At 38.3% G+C, this 19,298-nt stretch overlaps 1 protein-coding gene across 1 annotated transcript; it reads right to left on the reverse strand.

Moving 5' to 3' along the window:
* Positions 1–2,971: 2,971 nt before the first annotated feature.
* On the reverse strand, positions 2,972–18,830 carry UBE2J1 (ubiquitin conjugating enzyme E2 J1). Its single transcript, XM_072408632.1, has 8 exons — positions 18,716–18,830; positions 14,996–15,069; positions 13,461–13,592; positions 13,296–13,380; positions 12,838–12,943; positions 12,123–12,246; positions 11,558–11,653; positions 2,972–4,641 (listed from the first exon to the last, which is right to left on the reverse strand). The coding sequence occupies exons 1-8, from the start codon at positions 18,744–18,746 to the stop codon at positions 4,372–4,374; spliced, it is 918 nt and encodes a 305-aa protein (XP_072264733.1). The 5' UTR covers positions 18,747–18,830; the 3' UTR covers positions 2,972–4,371.
* Positions 18,831–19,298: the final 468 nt, after the last annotated feature.

The following is a 19,298-nucleotide window of genomic DNA, read 5'->3' on the forward strand; positions in this document are numbered from 1 at the left end:
TAAAGACTGCTTATTATCATCCATTCAGTTTTTTGTAGTGAGATGGAGGACCAAAATTTTTTTACTGTCCAAAGCACCCACTCATGCACACTGGTTTTTCTTCCCATTCTTATCTTGCCTGTCTGTGTAGTTGGTAAATTTGATGCCAATATTGTTATATATTCTGCTCCACAATGCTTCCAAAAGTGAATAAACAAAACTAAAAAAGAAAATTTATGAATTATAGGTAATTCACACATTTTCAAATTTAATCTAGCGAGAAAATGTGTACATTTTGGCGAAGAGTTGGATTAAACTTGGGTAAAAATAATAAACATCATATTGTCTTTCACTGCTGCTTTTGCTTTAATATATTCATACTCATCAGTACACAGTAGATGTGTTCTTTTAATTCGGGAGGTGGGGAGGGGGGTGCAACGGTTGCTTGGCATTTAACATTTTTTTTGTTCACCTGCTTTCTCCTTTATTACCTGCTTTGGGCTTGGTTTATTTTGTGTGTGTATACATATATATATAGAATCTCAATTGATATATATATATATATATATATATAATCTCAATTAGAAAACAATGAAATCTAAAGGGGAGGAAATATATAATATAATATATTTCACTCTAAGTATAAAAAATAAATCAAATCAACACCTACTGTTTAGATGGACTGCACATATCCACAAAATAGGTCATTTTAATCGCTGCCACAGCTCAGTCACAGGTCAAGTTAAAATCGGCATAAGACTTGAAAATTACATCTTTTGGCCCCGTTGTTGAGGGAAAAGTGCCATCTAGTGGTATTAAAGTAGTTATGTAGGATTAGCAGTTTACACACCATGCTTTAAAAAGATCATCCTTAAAAAACCCAATAAAAAAGATTTAAAAAAACTGTATAATTCCCTTTTCCTGTACAAAACTATAGATCATCTTCTCTTGCTCCATTTAGTTTGAATCTGTACTATATCTTTTACTTTAAATGTAAATATTATTATATATGTACCTAAAGCTTAGCCTCTTGAACCTACCAAGACTTTTAATTTTTTTTTTTAAACTTAAGCACATTACAGGAAAATTGCAAAAGTATAACAAAAAAATAACAATTACAAACATATAAACCAATACATAAACTAATAGGAATTGGAACAAAGAAAAAAAAACAGACCAGTCCCTCATACCCTAGGTCTGTGAACCTTCAACATATAATTATACTAATATTGCATCAAAAAACAAGTGTCAATATTACAAAGCATGGTCATAAAAAGTAATAAAGCATGACTATGATAACAAGACAACCCCAGCCTTACAACCACTTTCTTGATGGTACAGATTTTTTCCAGAATCAACAAGGGAAAAAAATTCCTAAATATCACTTCATCCCTATGACATTGGCCTCAACGGCCAATGGCCCCAAACCTTAGGAAACTCAGCGAACTCCATGCTGCCAAAGTAGGTGAAGTAATTCTCCAACTCCAAAAAAACAAACAGGTTTTTGTGCAGAATAAGATTCAACAGACTTGGCTTTATTAGTTTCAGTAACTGAGCTGTAACAATATACAGCTACTGAAGACCCAGCTCCTGATTTGCATACATGATACAGGACAGTGCCTTAGAAAGTACTAAAGCTGCTGGATCAGATTAAATTTCAGGCACCTAGCACGTAAAGGAGAGGCAAGCAATGCTGGCTATAGCTAAATTGTAACAGGCTGGTTATACCCAAATTGTATCTAAAGCAAAAATGTTTTTTTTTTTAGTTTTGCAAAATGTAAGTGAACGTTCAAGACCCTTGGCCTGGGAGATTTCCCTTCACTTCCTATACTGTGACACAGCAGAAAGTAAGAGGGGATCTATGCAAAGGTGTTAAACCCTCTCAGCCAGTTGTCACCTATAAAATATTCCCCTTACCTTGTGTTCCTGTGAGATCTTTATCCTTTTCCCATCCACTCCAGAGAAACATTTATTGTAGTTGGCTAACATTGGCTATTATGCATTGGACTTGGTCTGTATGTGCCCTACAGCAGAACATACACAACTGGATAGAAATGGAAGTCCTACAGAGGGGAAGAAGTAATATGGCCCAAAAAGTACATCTGACTGAATCTATACTGCAATTGTACAAATTAGCTCTATCTTTTAAATTCCAGAACTATATCCCAAACTTATGTACAGAAACAAACACTCATATCGCAAGAGCATTTGCATATACATAAGGCTGAACTAGCAAACAAACTCCAAGCCCTTCACCCAAATATTACGCAGAAGATAAAATAACAAATAAAGTGAAAGTCATCTTTATTAGTGCATTAAGGCAAATGTTCCACTCAAAAAAGGTTCATTTATGCTGGCTGGACAACATCCCATATGAACAGGGGTTGAAAAACAAATCTGTAAAAGAAAAAAATTAGATTAGACTGACCTTCAGAATTGAATCCTTTGGAATATTGTGAGAAAACATTTCAGTCTATTTCAAGAATGTCCTTTCTTGTCTTCTCTGCATTCCACATGATTCTACCTGGAGGGGGCTGATCAGGGTTTGTGAACCTTCCATTTTAGTGAGAGCTCTGATGTCTATTGTCATTGACAGCAGTAAGTCATTTGACAATAGGAAAAGAGCCTATACATGTATGGCCTATACACTGATGGATCTGGCTGAGGTGCTGATAGAAATTCTGCTAGTGAGATATGGGCCCTGATTTATTAAAATTCTCCAAGGCTGGAGAGAATACACTTTGATCAGTGAAGCTGGGTAATCCAGCAAACCTGGAATGGATTTCCTAAAAGTCATTAGCTATTTGTTAGCAAATGTTTTTAATCCTGGACCAAATCCATTCCAGGTGTACTCTCTCCAGCCTTGCAGAACTTCATTAAATCAGCGCCATGATCGGGACATTGGTGTGGCATGATTCCTGTGGTGAGCAGATCATTACTGATTCATTATTCTATCACACAGATTGATAACAATAAAACTCAACACACATAATTTATTGTTGAGATATATTTTTTCCGAGAACAATAAATTTAGGTAATTACATATAGTACATTATAATGAAAGCAAGAGTAAACATATTAAGTAATTACTTTTAATTAAAAAAAGCAAGATATACATCTGAAAATAGACTACAGGATACTGGCCATGTGATCTTTGGAGACCAACCCTAAACCCATTCCCCTTGTAAAAAAAAAATAAAAAAAAATAAAAGAATGCAAGAAAACATTTCTAGCCTAATTTTTTGAATGTTTTGTAATATATAATTTTATGGTGTTTATTTTTAAAGACTGTTCTTCAGAAAAGGACAGTTTTTGAAACCAAAAAAAGTAAGCATTAATTGCTTGATTACTAAAAATGTTGCTCTGAAACATTAAAACATGCTAATCAACAGCAATCCAATAGGCTGTTAAATTACGTGAAAGTCCCATGCAGTTTGTTTAACCCATGCTGTACAGCAAAACATTCAGGCCAATGGTATTGACCACTGAATGCACCTATTTACATCTGGATTACAAATAAGTGACATTGTACCACTTTACGTTACAACAGGTAACAAAGGTGTGACAAAAAGCATGGTTTTGCTAGCACAGCATGTATGCAGACCAACCTTCTCTTGGTGGCTGGTTCTCAATCTCTGAAAGGTTTCAGTATACATTTACTGAATATATGTGGTCATTTTGAGATTTTTAGGGGAGCACTTGAGCCATCCCTATATCAGAAAAATTGACTACCACTGTATAATATAATACCAATGTAAATAGATTCAGCTCTGGGAACATACCCTCAGTCTTTTGACCTAATGGGTGTAATATTAAAAAAAATAAGCATAAGCAACCTAACACAAACCATATCCATGCACAAAAAAATGTTAAAAAGTCTAAACACTGCGCAGCCCAAAAAAGTTAGCATTAAGTGCTTTTGTGCATTCATCCCGGATGAATAGATGTGATACACTCATCCTAAACCACAAGATTCAGAAAACATGGCCACAGGAACCCCCCTTAGCCAATCAACTTTCTAATGTATTTACCATACTACTCTAAAATTTAAACAGTAATTTGCAACAGTATATTTTTATGGGAGTGCAGTAGTTCTCCTCTTTACAAAATTGGTGGTGTGTGGTTTATAATTCACTTTGTTCAGAAAACATATAAACATTGGTATAAACATACAACTTGTTCAAAGTGTAGCCTGATTGGAAGAAAGATCCAGCCAAGTTCCGGCAACAATGTATAGTATGTCATAAACAGCCGATAAAAGGGTTATAAGCAGATAAAAGGGTTGTTTGTTTTGTTTTTTAAACAGAAAGAGTCGTTCCTGTAAACAGTTGCCATAACTGATACACTTTTTAATTAACGTTCATGTCAATTCCTTACAGGACCAACCAAACATTATAGCTCATAGTCAAAAATGTAGTCGTTGGCCAAATATATTCTGCGAAAAATTAGAGCTGCCAAAGCTAATGTCAGCAATACAATTAGTACTGTTGATCCAGTGTTGCTTCCATTGACAGCATGTTGTTGGACTGGAATGAGCCCCGGAGAGGCAGGATTTCTCCTCTGTTGTGCTCGTCTTTGCCGCGGGCTCCTGGATACACTGGGAGCAGGGGCTGGCTGTGCAGCTTCTTCACCAGGCGGAGCTTCCCTATCTGGATTCTCAGCCTGAAAAAGGAATTGGTGTCAAGATTTATTATTTAAACTACAACCTAAAGTATAAGTCTATAATTTGACTGTGACCTTCGACTGTTGGTTGATATTGTTCTGAGAAACCAAAAACGTTTTTTCAATAAAAGCCAAATTGAATTTACAAATTTACATGAATCATATTGTGAGAACGCACAGAATAAGTATTTTTTTTTATTTGAATGTTATTTTTTTTAGAGGGTTACCATTTGGTAGCAGAACAAAATGGTAGCAAACAGTCTCAAAATTTGCTTAAAAAATTATTTAGTTTTTAACTTTTCATAGTACTTTGGTAAAAAACACACTGATAAAATAATTCCTGTGGTTCCTTTGGGTTCCTGCAAAAGAAAATTAGTAAGAAGAATATGGTATGCATTTTCTAATAATAATTTCAATGCCACAAAATATCAAAATAAACACAGCTTGTAACATATACATACATACATACATACATACAATATTATCCAAAAAAGAAAAGCAGCTCAGATATCTGTAAGCAGGAGCTCTAAAGCGAATATGTGCATTGTTGTAAAAGGTTTATGTGCAAAAGATTTTAGCAAGTTTCTGCGCAAGTTTCTGCGGCTGACGTGCCTCCCCTGCCCACCTCCCATCCGCAGCTCTAATGCTCTGCATGGAACTCAGTGAGGCTGCTCTGTGCTCAGCTGTCATCCGGAGGATTGCTGCTGCTGGGAGCTCAGTACACAGCTCAGCCTTGATGGGAGTGGCATACAGGCAGCCCTGCCCCCACATCTGATAGTACGGGCTCGGATTTCTATAAAAAAAAAAGTAGCTTCTAAAATGTATCTGCCCTAGTGGGCATATACAATGATGCCATCAGGAGAAACTCTGATAGATATCACTGTGTACAAACCTTCATATCTCCTAAAGCAACCCCCTAGCTTTAAGTAATTTCAAGATATGGGGGTCACAAAATTAAAATCCTATGAAAAGACAACTTAGAAACTTTTAAATACTTGCTATGTAAGTGGACTTCAGGGGCCACTTACATAGCAAGGAGCATTGGAGTAGGGCCCCTAAATGTTTACCTACCTGTCACAATTCTATAACTGTCAAACTACGCTACTTTGTCTGCTTTCTCTTCTTTGAACTCCAACTTCTCTAGAGTGGCAGGGTGTATGAAATGGAAAATAAGGGTGCAAGTGGGGGAGACCTTTGGCTAACTCACCTTATAATTTCATATAATTTCACTATAGCATCATTAGAACATAAAAACTCGGCCCATCAAAATGTGCTGCCCTGTTACATATAACTGCCAACTTCTAACACCTTAACTCCAATTTCTCTGGAATGGGGGGTGTAAGAAACCAAAAACGTGTGGGGAACATCTGTGTCTACCATCCTCCACAATTTTATCACTATGCCATCATTAGAACATAAACTCTCCCAACTAAAACAAAATGGGGTTCAGGTACAGTGATGTGTAACAGGGAAGTTCATTTTGAAGGACAGAATTTTTTTATGTTGTAATGATGCCATGGTGATGAAGGTTTGAGGGTGTTAGCTACAAGTATCTCCAACTTGCACCTTCATTTTTGTTTCCCTGCACCTCCCTACATTCTAGAGAAATTGAGGTTCAAGGTGGAGAAACAAACAGGGTAACATAGTATGACAATTAAAGTTCACTGAAAGGAAGGTATACATTTAGGTATTTAAGTGGTCCTGGAGGTCCACAATTTGCATTTTCAATTTTGGGCTCTTAGACATACAGTGGTACCTCAGTCAAAGTCCAACTTGGTACAAGTCCTGTTTGGACACTAAATATTTTGCTTGGTATACAACCTTTGCTTGGTATACAACCTTTTTGCTAGAACTTGTATGGGTCAAAATGAGTCATAACACCGCGCTCTACCCTTATTTATCTCTCTCGAGACAAAGCCACAACTGCCCACGAACGTCAGTACGCCAGTTTTCCACCATTCAGTGAATAACCCGTGCTATAACTCTCTGTGAATTATATAACATCTCCTCCTCCTCCCTTCTCAGCACCATCCTAGTAGGCACTTGGCTCTTCTCAGCAAGGTAAAGTGAAGTTAAATTTTCATTTATTTCATCTAATTGCTTTTATATTTATGTATTTTAGTATTAAGCAGAGTTTAAAATATTTTATACAGCCCCATTAATGTATAATTTGCCAAGAAAAATAGAATTTTTTTTACATAGGATCGGATTACATCATTTTCCTTTTATTTCCTTTTTATTTGTTTGGTATTAGTCCTGTTTGGTATATGTCCAAGGATCTGGAACGGATTAAGGATTTATAGCAAGGTACCACTGTAGTTTCTTTTGAAACCGCAATCCTAATGTTCAATTTCCACAAGTTTGAAACTTGTGACCCCTATTACTTAAAATTCTTTAAAGAAATTGGTTACTAGTAGCTATGAGTCATTATGACCAACGATTTAGGAGATCAGAAGGTTTGATCACAGAGAGTTGTTAGGCAGCGGAATATCACATTGCGCTGTGGATGAGATTACACACTGTGGATAATCTTCACAGACAGTAAAGTTGGGGTTCAAAGAAGAGAAGCAGACAAAGTAGCGTAGTTTGACAGTTATAGAATATGGGCAGTGATGAGAGGGGGGCACTGGCTGTCCTGCCCTCATCTGCTATCACATGCATGATGCTATTAAAGCATCTCCACATTTCCTTTTTTTTTATTTTTTTTTTTTTTTGAGGAGGACCTCTCCCGTTCCGCCATGGTGGTAAAAACTGAGAGGGAAATCCGCAGCCTCCTGTGATATTTGTGTCAGATATACCAAGAGGCTGTGGGCTGCTCCTTCTGCGCATGCATCTTAAGAGGCTTTCCTATAATGTAAAAAAAAGAGCTCAATCTCATGCATAAAGCAGCGCTTGACATTACAGTTGGCATCAGAAAAAAGAGGGAAGCTGAGCCAGCGTGGGACACATCTGAAGTTACGGTGAATTTGCTGCATTTCCCCTTCCACACGCCAGGAACCACTGGTGCTTAAAATACTGCTAGCTCAGAAAAAGCCCAGCACTCCCCCCCCCCCCCCCCGTTACCAATCCCAAGTGCCTAGGAGTTTCCAGTAGTCACTCGGGAACAGTAAATAACCCATTTTTTTTTTTCAGCTTTCCCCCACCCGGCTCAAAAAAATTCTGAGGAGAACACTTTATCTGTATCAGAATAACTTCCTTTTTACCCCACTTTTTATGGGGTAAAGTGAGCTTAGAAAAATTAAAATTCCCAACACAGAAAGTTAGGTTGAATTCACACCGGCAGGGTTGCATTGTGTTTATTGATTTCCGTTCCCATTTGGAATGATCCCTAGCAGTGAGCAGAACTAGTACCATTCACTGCTGCCAGATGTCACTTGTGCAGATGCTGGTTTCTTAAGTACCAGCGCTGTTGTGCAAGTGTTCAGGCAGATGCAAGCCACAGGGAGTTGCATGGAATCGCACAACTCAGTTTTGGATAGAAATGGAAAGAATCTGTTACACAGTAGGATGTTTGGCAGCATTTCATATTTCATTTACAGCTGACAGACTTTGGATAAATTTCAAACCAATAAGGATCATACAGACATTAAAGCTTAACACCATGCAGATGTAAATACCCAATATTGCATTTGTATTTACCCATTTGTCTGGAGTACAGCTTTAAAAATGTTGAATATAGGACTTGTGTAACATGGAACATTCCAAGATCACAATATTAGGATATAATTTTAAAGAATATAATCATAGCTGTGGTGAAAAAGGCTACAAGTAAGCTTTTAAAACACTAATGCCTACAGCGTAGCATAGCATAGCATAAAATCATGAGACAAGACAAAACAAATATGTTTGCACAAGTGCCTAGTAATGCACAGTTCATCAATTTAAGTGTTCCAAAAAAAAATTATTCTGCATTTTTCTTGGTATAGGAAGCTTTGGGATTTGGAGTTAACAGTTCATTCTAAAGTACTTTATTTTGTTAGTCAGTTGTCTGCTTAGCCTACAGCATAAATGAGATCAGGCAGCAAATGTAACCGACTGCGGAGTAAGCTTTCTGCAGCTTAATGCATTTCCATTGACACAGATCTTAGTCATCAACTACGTCATTTACTACATACAAATTCAGTTTGTTCTTTGTGCAAGCTCCCCAGTGTAACATAAAGCATTCAAGATAAAAGGTTTTGAGGGAGAAAAAATAGACAACTTGTCACTGCTCTAGTGATTGTGTGAAGTCCTCGTTGGAGGGTATTCCCCCAGTTACTGAGCCTGAAAAATGCAAAGTATGCCACAACAGATGGTCTGACGTTATTAGACGTGTTTTTGTCTATACCAATCCTCAGGCCCATCACCACTAAAATAAACAAATAAATAAATAAAGTGCAGCTTATCTAGGATTTGAGCACAATTTATCACTGAATTTAGATTGCATTTACAAAAGTCCAACAGCAGCTGCCTTGGCTCAGGACCAGACTCCATGCACTCCCATAATGGATGTGTTATATAAGTACCACAGACTGGGAGAATTAGGCAAATGCCAAATTAATACTTTCAATTATAGAGCTGGTATTATATAAACAAGAAGCTCTCATCACATTTCATATTTAAGAAAAAAAAAAAAAGACGCTTGATATTGTGGCATTTAACTCCCTCGGTGCCCCCACAGTAATGCAAAGAACAGTCTTCTACCTGGATACTTACTTTCACCACTGACTGGAATGTGAGATTATCCCTTTGGAGATAAGAAGCTTGTATTGGAAACTATCCAGCATAAAAAAAATGCTTTACAGGGCAGAGAAGATTATTTGCCTGCTATGTTGTAGGTAGTGCGACATGTTCCCCTGTAAGGCTTTAAAACAGACTGGAAATATTCCATGGATAGAAATACCATTAAAGATTTGCTCATCTCACTCTCCTTACTCCCACAGCTGCTTTGGACTATTCATTGGTTCAGGTTCTTCCAACATATGGTTTCTTCTATGACGCATTCACAGCCAATAGATGAGGCTTTATTAATCCCAAATTTTAGTCTATTAACCCTTTTATGTGCAAGGGTAATACATTTCTCATATCAAACTAGGTACAAACGTGCAATAATTGTCGTTAGAAAACGAAACGACTAACGATTATGCACGATTATTTTGAACGATCGTATTATGCACAGTTCTATACATGGTGTAACGATACGATAGTTCAAATATAATCCACCAATAATGTACACTAGATACGATCATTTGAACGATGCAGAAAATGGCATGTAAAGGAGAAAGTGTACTGCAGAACCATCCACGATCACTGAACGACCGTACACACAATAGAATGCAAACAATCCTCGTTCATCGGCATCGTTGTGCACTTTTTTTGTTAACGATTATCGGACGAACAGCGGTTAATCGCTATTGTATAATTATTGCACGTGTGTAGGCAGCTTAACTCATGTAATAGATAACATATTTTCCATCAATGATACCAACATTATACAAAATATTTGCATTAAATGACTTGTTCCTATTATAGGATACTTATGTTTTAATACCACAATCAGAGCTGGGTGGCCAATATACAAGTGCACAAATTTAGAATCCAAAATATTGAATGTATGAGTACCAAGTTTTGGTATTAGCCTCTTGCTCTTTGCTGACAGAAACAAAGTGATAAATAAGTGATAAAGAAATAAGGGAGGGACAGGACCTAATTTTATTACTTAGCTACAAGGAGAAAAGCCAAGTCTCCAGGCTAGCTGCACCGTCTAGCAGCCTGTATACCTCCCATGAAAATGGTCAGAGATATAAATCCTATGGAAGGTAGAAAAGTTTTCCAAAATGCAACTTATCTCTGTGGCTACTAAACAGGTAATAGAATGAAACTTCCTTTTCACCATTATTATCTAACTAGCCATTATATGTCCTCCTGCTCAGACAGCTTTAGTTATAACTTGCTGAACATTGAGAGGTTATTTGGTTTAACCTCTCTAGCAGTAATCCTGAGTGTGGCTCGGAGTGAATTATCCATACCAAAAGCGGTAACCATGAGCCAAAAATTGCAGGGGAGTTTAAAATCCTACCTGGTTAGCGGTGCCGGCTGCGTCCTCCAGCAAGGACTCATCTATCTCATGATGTTATGCTCTGCAAGTTACACATCTGTGTAACCTGGTGATATCCGGCCAGCATATGCGCCTCTGGCATGTGAACGTTGAGGACGTGAGGCCAGGGAAAGCAGATGCTGCCCGGGCATCTGATCACGAGCGTGTGGCTGGGGGGAGCGTGACCAGGCCGGAAATTTAAAATACTTAGTACAGGTTGACTATCAAAAATCCCGCAACCTCTGCACCTGAGGTGTGGCGGATTTTAGAAATCACAGATTTTTTTTTTTTTTAATACTTACCTTCACACACAGACCAGTCTTTCACTTGCAGCACTGCAGACATCTGGCACAGTTCCAGGGAGCAGGCAGCAGGGTTGTCTCAACGTGTATTTAGTTTAGCAAGTAAGTGTTTCTGCAGAACAGCGCCAAAACATTAGTGGCCAAACAGTGTACTGCAGTACCTGTATTGAATATGTGATCTGAAATTCATGGGGGGAAACTGAAGTAAACAGATAATAGCTGGCCGGATTTTCGAATGTCAACCTGTATTTTTAAATGGACCGTTTTTACATTTAAAAATACTTAATATTCATACCGACAAGGGGATAGGGGAAAAGTTATGGGAGAAAAAAACATTTAAAAACAATGTATAAAACGGATGAAACACAATAATTTAAGCAAACTTTACTTACCGTAATTTACTTCTAAAGTAACAAGCAGTAACAGGGTCTTCTTATTAGGCAAACAACTACTCTTTATTACATCTCTGGAATATATATTGCAAATAGAGCGCAAATATATATAGCAGAGCTGTAAAATACAATTACAGGAAACATACCTGAGGTCCTGTGTCACCATTCTGTTGTGTTTCAGGTGGTTTTGGTTTCGGTGTGGTGTCACTTCCTTCTGCTTTAGAATTTCCAGGGGGATTTACCTGAAAATGAAAGAAATAAGCAATTTTAACAATATACTGCCACAAGTCTGAGGTCCTTTTTGGTTTGGAAATTGTATAAAACTACAGAAAAAAAAAAGATCATTACTAAACACCAAGAAATGAACTGAACATCCACCTAAATCTGCCATTTCCCTGATGTTGCTGCAATTGGTGGGAACCATCCAGAGAGACACAAAAAGGCCACTTCTGCTTACCAGAAGCCAAGATACTATCCAATTCCAGCACTGACCTGTCAGACAAACAGACCACGTTTTGTAAATTACAGACTGTTTGGCAAATACCCTAAAAGTCGAAAATGTTGTTTCATTAGTCTACTTTAACTAGGTAGAGATATTACATTATCCCTGGCATGTGCAGGCAGGTGTCCCTAATGGAAGCAAACTCTTGCATTCCTTCTGCTTCATAGTAGCACCATAAGCTGACAATATCTCTGACATGGCTCATTTACCGTAAAACTGATCTGTCTTGCAAGTTCCCTGGCTTCTCGGTCATCTTGGCTCGATTCAGAACTTAGAGGGAGTAAAGCATTCTTCATGCTTGTTCCACATGCTTCACAAAAATAGTCCTGAGACCTGTAATAACATCAAAAGGGACTGTTAAAGTAGATGGTCTTAACATGGTCTGTGTGTTAGAAAAGAACAGGAACAGTGTACTGCAACTCCTTAGGAGGATGGAGTTAGAAGGAGGTTGGAGGCAGTATAACCTCAAAGGTTAGCATTAAACCATTTGCAATATGAAACCTAAAATATAAATATGAACTTCTAAAGTAACAGATGTGACTTTCATTACCTCCCTGGCAGCAATCCAGTTTAAAAGTCCTACCTGGTTCCCACGTTCCAGCACCGTCCTCCAGCAGTGCCGCCGGCGTCCTCCGGAGATGCCCGGCTGGCATCTGCGTCCCTGGCGTGTAAACGTTAGGGACGCAAGACCAGGGAAACAGATGCCGGCCAGGCATCTGCTCGCAAGAGTCTGCCTGGGAGGTGGGACCAGGCGATAAATACAAAAATACTTAGTATTCATACCGCCAGCAGGCTAAACATGCTTTGGTGGTGAATCACTCACTGAACGTTAGATTCTCTGCTTTATAAATAGACCCCATAGAGTTTGAGAAGAAATTAAGACAAAAATACTGGAATAATAAAATCACAATCAAAGTAACTTACTTTTTGGCAAGAGATTTCCTTTCTTCAGGTGTGTAATCCAGAGAACCTATGGCACCTTCACCTTTGGTGGGCATGAACCCAATTATGGCCAACAAGGCAGTTCGTACTTCATAGAAAAAAAGTTAGTAGTAGTAGTTAGCATAAAAAAATTGTTTTTGTTTTTCTTTCTACCACAAACAAAACACAAACAGAACATAATTGCTAAGTATTGCTTCCAGCAGATGATACACTTCTAAAATTTTGATGTTTCTGATAAAATACCCCTTGCTACTTCAGATTCAGATACCCCTTGGGAAACTCAGATTGCAATATGAAATATGAATTAATATGACACTTGGTAAGAGCACCAGGGTAAGGCGAGACAAATTGTGACATGATAAAATGAAAATAAATACTGTGAGGCCTACTTAGAGAAGAAAATATTGCCAAATAATTGCCAAAAAGTGGGAGGTACATACTGCTCCAGGATGGTTGCCATGTTTCGGGGTGATGACCGGAAATACTTAGGCAAATTTTCTTTCCAACTTCAAACCTTCCATTAGCCTGAAAAAATGAGGGGAAATGACTTTCCAAGGATAGACAAATCAACTAAGCCAGCTCAAAGAAAAAATAAATACAATTACCGTTAATAAAATGATACTTGGTGGTTTCATGGGATACTCTGGAGGGAGAACAATTCGACCATGGTAGATCCCACCATCAAAATCAGAATCTGGAGGGCCCCGAACCGTAAAGTGCCATTCAAAAAGATTATCCTGCGGAAAAAAAAACATACATATATTTTAAGATTCAAGACAGATTTCTCCAAACCACCCTGAGCTATACAATTTTGCGACATAATAAATACATAATGCATAGAGGTTATTATGTTACCTTTCACATGGGTACAATCATGGGTACTACTATAAATTTCCTTGAAATATACAGCCACATCTTAGGAGCTCAGGTTTGCATTAAAGGTAATTTCCAAGTAACACAAAAATAAATTACTCTGGCAGTATTGCTCCCCCGCACAGCAAAGGTTTCATACTTATGTTTGCCTGGGTAATTGGGGCACTCACTAAAAAAAACACTTTTACTCACCTTATCCCTTACTCCCTATCTAGCCTTTGTTGGTGTGTGTAGGGCACTGCATAGCCAGCCAACCCTCTTTGTTTGGTCTTCTTAGTGCAACATTTTCAGCCATCATGTTCTGCCAGCCCAGAATGACCCAGCACCCACACATGCCCATGATTGTTAAGTCATTCCAGCACCAAGACATGCCAAGAATATACACTTAACTGTGAATGAACAGCCTAATGTAATAAAAAATAGCGCAAGAAGGGTTGTTTGTTGGCAAAAACATATATATTTTGCAATTGTTGTAGAACGACGAGCAACAAAACATACTTGATTACATTTATTCAAACATGTGGTCCATGGCCCATTTCTAAACGAATGATGCAGGACCTAGTACTATTAATGTTGCTCCTAGGATGACATAGTCAGATAGCTGTATATTTTACAAGTGTAAAATATCATTAAAAAAAAAAAATATATATATATATATATATATATATAAATGATATGAAATTATATTTGAATTATTTTACTTTAACTTCAAATTAATTCAATCTGACAAGTTATTTTATGTGCAAAATTTTATATAGAAAAATATAAAATTCCGCCAAGATACTAAACAGGAAATTATTAATTTAAACAGCTTTGTTTTTTACTTGCAAATCCAAAATAGAATGTAAGTATGTAACTGAATTACAGTTCAGGCCAATATCTTTGCAAACATAAGCGAAGAGGCTATTTACTCATGTTCTGAATGCCATGTTCTAGCAATCTCACTTTGTATCTGGAACATTTAGAATAACCTCCCACGGCAGTGCTTTTCCCCTGACAATGCCAGAAATGTACAATGGAGTTAATGACAGCTCAGTTAAATGATGCAATCAATTTCAATTCATTCATGTTTTCCTTACAGACATATGCATTAGTTAAGGTTATATGAACATTTTTTCCTGATGTTAATTTGACATTATTTATGAATAAATGATAATGGATGAATGCATATAGTTTCTGGGAAAAGATCGGCTTGCTTTTGCATAGTGTGCTTGGTGTACTAAACACGGATAAGCTGTATTAAAGTGCCAACACAATGATACTGCACCTCTAGTGGTTGAGCATGGTAGTGATCTGTAGCATCCTTCAGTTCTGCAGCTTCTTTCATTAATCGTTTGACCGCTGTAAAGAAAGAGAATAAGCACGATGTTAAGTATAAATATGATCTTAACAAAACTGGTAAACGCGAGACATATGAAAAAAGAATGTCTACCAATTATTGTGTACTGATAATAACTATGCAATGGAGATCCCCGTTTGCCATAACCAAATTGTTCTTCTTTTTCAGACTACTCAATAGGAAGCTCACAAAACCAATATTCAACCAACAATTCAAACTCTCAAATGGGTCATTGCAGCTACTGACACTCATGTTGGAACAAGGAGGTTATGTGAAATCCTGGTGTATTAGAAAGGCAATGGTTTGCATTTTGTATAATAGCCTTGATGAAGAACCTAATCAGTTCTAACCTCATATATATGCAGATATAACGGGGTGGCTATACTCATTAGATACATGACCTTCCCACCACAATGATGAAGGAGATATTATTGATTTTGTATAAAGTGGATAAGCATTAGGATCTCTGCCTGTTTTTGATTACCATTTGTTTCCTCAATATGGTAATATTGGTTTACTCATGGGGATTGCATAGAGATTACCGAACAAGTTGAAACATTTCTATGTCTTAGGTGCTCCAATCGATGAAAAGGTCATCAGAAGACATCATTTCTATTTGATATTTATGAGCCTTCCTACGACATTTCAGGTAAACTTAATAAACTGCCTACAACTAATGTCATTACATCCACATGGTAAGAATCACCAGAAGAATGACCTTGCTTTTATATACACATCACATATTACAATGGCTTCCAAACACACCATTCATTCATGTACACAGACTATCACAATGCAAACATACAATCCCCTGCCAAGAGTGACTAATAAACAAAGAAAACCAGTCAGAAACCAGCTTCATACAAACACAAAAAGCACAATAGCTACCAAATGATATACTAAAACTAGCACCTGCACAATGACACCGAAGTACCAAAGGGAGCAGAATGCCTGGAGTCTATGAAAGTGCCTAAAGGTCCAATGAGGCTCCAAGGAAATATAGTCCAATAAAGGGCATATTTATAAACCAGTGGATGTGACATTCATCATACACTCACTGTTGGTGAATAATCACTGGGATTTAAAATACACATCCATACAGCTGCAGTGAATGTTTGGTAGATGACATATTCATTGCTTGTTTGCTAGGGATTGCAGTGCACATCAGACCACACAGGTAAGATCTTAGGGACAGGTATGGAGGAGAGGTAACTGTACTGTGCATTGAGAAAACCAGCAGATTCTGAGGGTCCTGTCACATGGGGGACGCTCCTCAAATTCAAATGAAGAAGTGCACAATCTCACCTGTGAGCAGAGCAAGATTGGCACTCAGCGGTTTATATTTGGATGCCCTGTTGGAGGACACGTAACATGACAGCATGGGACATAAAAGAGAGAAGCGAAAAGAAGACAGCGTGGGATTTGCTTAGTGCAGTAATAGGTTGATCAAAGGCTTTCACCCAAAAAAAGTGAACCAAAAAAAGTTCAACACACAATTTATTTACTATATATCAAATATTTGGCTTCAAAACTTTCTAATATTACAGACCTGAAATTAACATGCCAAAGAAAGGGAACAATCTGAACTCCCAATGTGTACAATTTTTTGGTCTTTGGATCAAAGCATAGAAACTATTAAATCAGCAAACAAGTAGGAGAAATGAGAAATAACAGACAGTGCTTTTCTTTTAGCAGCACTACCTTTTATATCCTAATATATTGTTTATCTAATTATTTTATTGTACCCTTGTAGGTTATTACAGTGAAGAGATTTTCTTGTGGAAATGCTCTAAATGCCCCTTTCCTTTTGGAAACATGCTTTGTCACTCCAAGCTCTATGCTAACATAGCCAATTATGAGAGAATTCTTTTACTGGGTGCTGATTATGAAGAGCGCTGGGTTTACATCCAGTACCTACAGGACTGCTAGTCATATTTACTCCCTGCACAGCACTTGGAACATGTGAAGGGAAGATATAGAACTGGGTGCTGCTAGGACAATGTATATTTCCGTTACTTCAATAGGGCTTTGGTTCTTATGTTAGCTTACAAACGTTACAGGTTTCCATTAATAAAGATACAACATATCCCTGTATAAGGGAATATAGATGAACATCTGACAGATGCCAAAGTCATAGCACGTTTCTGAGTGACAACTGAGCAGAACTGGAGAACTTTTTATAATCCATTATATATTGCATACTAATCGTACATTCTGTGACTACACATATGTGAACCGCAGAAGAAGCATGTGCACATTACTGCACATTAATCACCCAACATCAGACCCTGCTGGCCTTTTCTCATGGATTGGGTGAGCTGCATATTCCCATGCTGTACATCTGTGAGGAGGACACTTTCGCCTAAAAGATCCAATAAAGAATCAGAAGATGCATAAACTGATTTTTCTTCATTTGCCAGGTTTTGACATAAAGAGTAAAGCAATATATAAAAAAAATTAATATATCCCAATGCTGTCATTCTTTGTTTGCCCTTATTGTAACTCATGATCCTGCAAGTTCCTTCATTTCCTGCCCTATAAGGACAATGCTCCCTATGCCTCCCTAGCATGTTCTGGTGACAACAAGCTGTATGTATGGGTTGTATATTCCCTTTATGGTACAGTTGTGTTCAGATCCCTGATGATTGTCAGCTGCACCCTAGATCCCAATGGCTGCATCCTGGACCAGTGCTCAACCAAGAAATTTTTTTAAGCTGGGTGGGAAGAAATTGTAGGTGGGTGGCAGCCTCTGTATTGTGAGCCAAATCATTGATAGCAACCCAAAAACAGCCGGGTTGCTGAAAAGTGCCAGGAGGTACGCCCAGCTAAAAGGGGCCAGGGAGAACCCTGTAGATGACTGAACATTAGGAGGGACAGGGGGGTGTATGGCACCGGTGCACAATTCAGAACTGTTCAATGATGAGAATGAATATTTTTCTTCCTTACAACAGTCCCTCCATCTCCCAGTCTGAGCTCTGTTCTATAGGTGATTATAGGAGGCTGATAACATCATTACATTGGATTCCCATACACACAAATATATTTGTATGTGCACCCCTGGGCAGATGAGCTGTACATCCTGTGCGTGTTCCCATGTATCTGATGATCTGTCACAGCTGCCATACATTTTCTGTTTCTCTTTCAGTGTATGACACTTCCATAATGAACCAATCACACACAGACACATATTTATGTTCCCTATACACATGCCAATAGAGTGACACATACACAGCCCAGATCCCTCAATGATCTATATGATCACAGCAGTGGATAGGTAGAACATGGAAGGAGAGTGTCAGGCTGGGTGTCCCCAGGTAATGGATACACGGAGATGTCAGTCAGGGGACACAGGTGCCCTGGGCTCTGGAATCCCCCCTCACCTGCACACAATCAGGTGAACTCCCCTGCAGGAAGTTGTGTTCCATATTGCAGACATGTTATTATAAAGCAGCACAGACACAAACATGGTGACATGTCACTACACAACAACACAAGCCATAACTGGGTCATCCATACAGACTGCTGTGTGACATCACACACAACAATAACACAGCCTGGAGAGGCAGCAGAGTCCTACAATGTCAGCTCATACATCACACAACAACGCTGCGTCCCGCCCCATCACCCCCCACCCGGACCCTCTGTTACCGGGGCTCTTCAAGTTGTATCGAGCCTCCATGACTGTCTGACAGCACCATCCAGGTCTCCGCCCTAGACCCGCCCACACACGTCACGCCGCATCGCCCAGCCACGTCACTGTAAAATGTGACTACTAAGTGGGCGGGGCTTGATCCTGCGCCGAATGCAAAACAGCTATCTGTTGTGGGTTGTCAGTGTGATCACGTGACACTGTAGTTGCGCCGGAGGCGTCTGCTCAAAGATGCAGAGTTGTGACTACATGTTTACAGGGAAATGCTAGATCACCAAAACGCAGATTTTTACACAAAGACTACGTGTTTTCTAAAAGAAATGACACTGTAGAATAAAATAAAGACAGTTGCATTTTTAAGTTGTATGATAGTTGCACTATTTTTTATCCAACCTATATTTTTAGTATAACAAAATATGTCAAGCTTTTAAATTCCACCCACAAAATATGATACCTAAAATTGATTATAGGCAAAGCCTTTACAACCTATTGGTTTAGGGGCAGGGGGTGTAGTCGTAAAAAAAGAAGAGGGCACAGTACTATCCATGGCAAGCGCATATGCACATGAATGTTATGTAAACG

This window comes from Pyxicephalus adspersus, chromosome 4 (genome assembly GCF_032062135.1).
Source record: "Pyxicephalus adspersus chromosome 4, UCB_Pads_2.0, whole genome shotgun sequence".
NCBI classification, from domain to species: domain Eukaryota; kingdom Metazoa; phylum Chordata; class Amphibia; order Anura; family Pyxicephalidae; genus Pyxicephalus; species Pyxicephalus adspersus.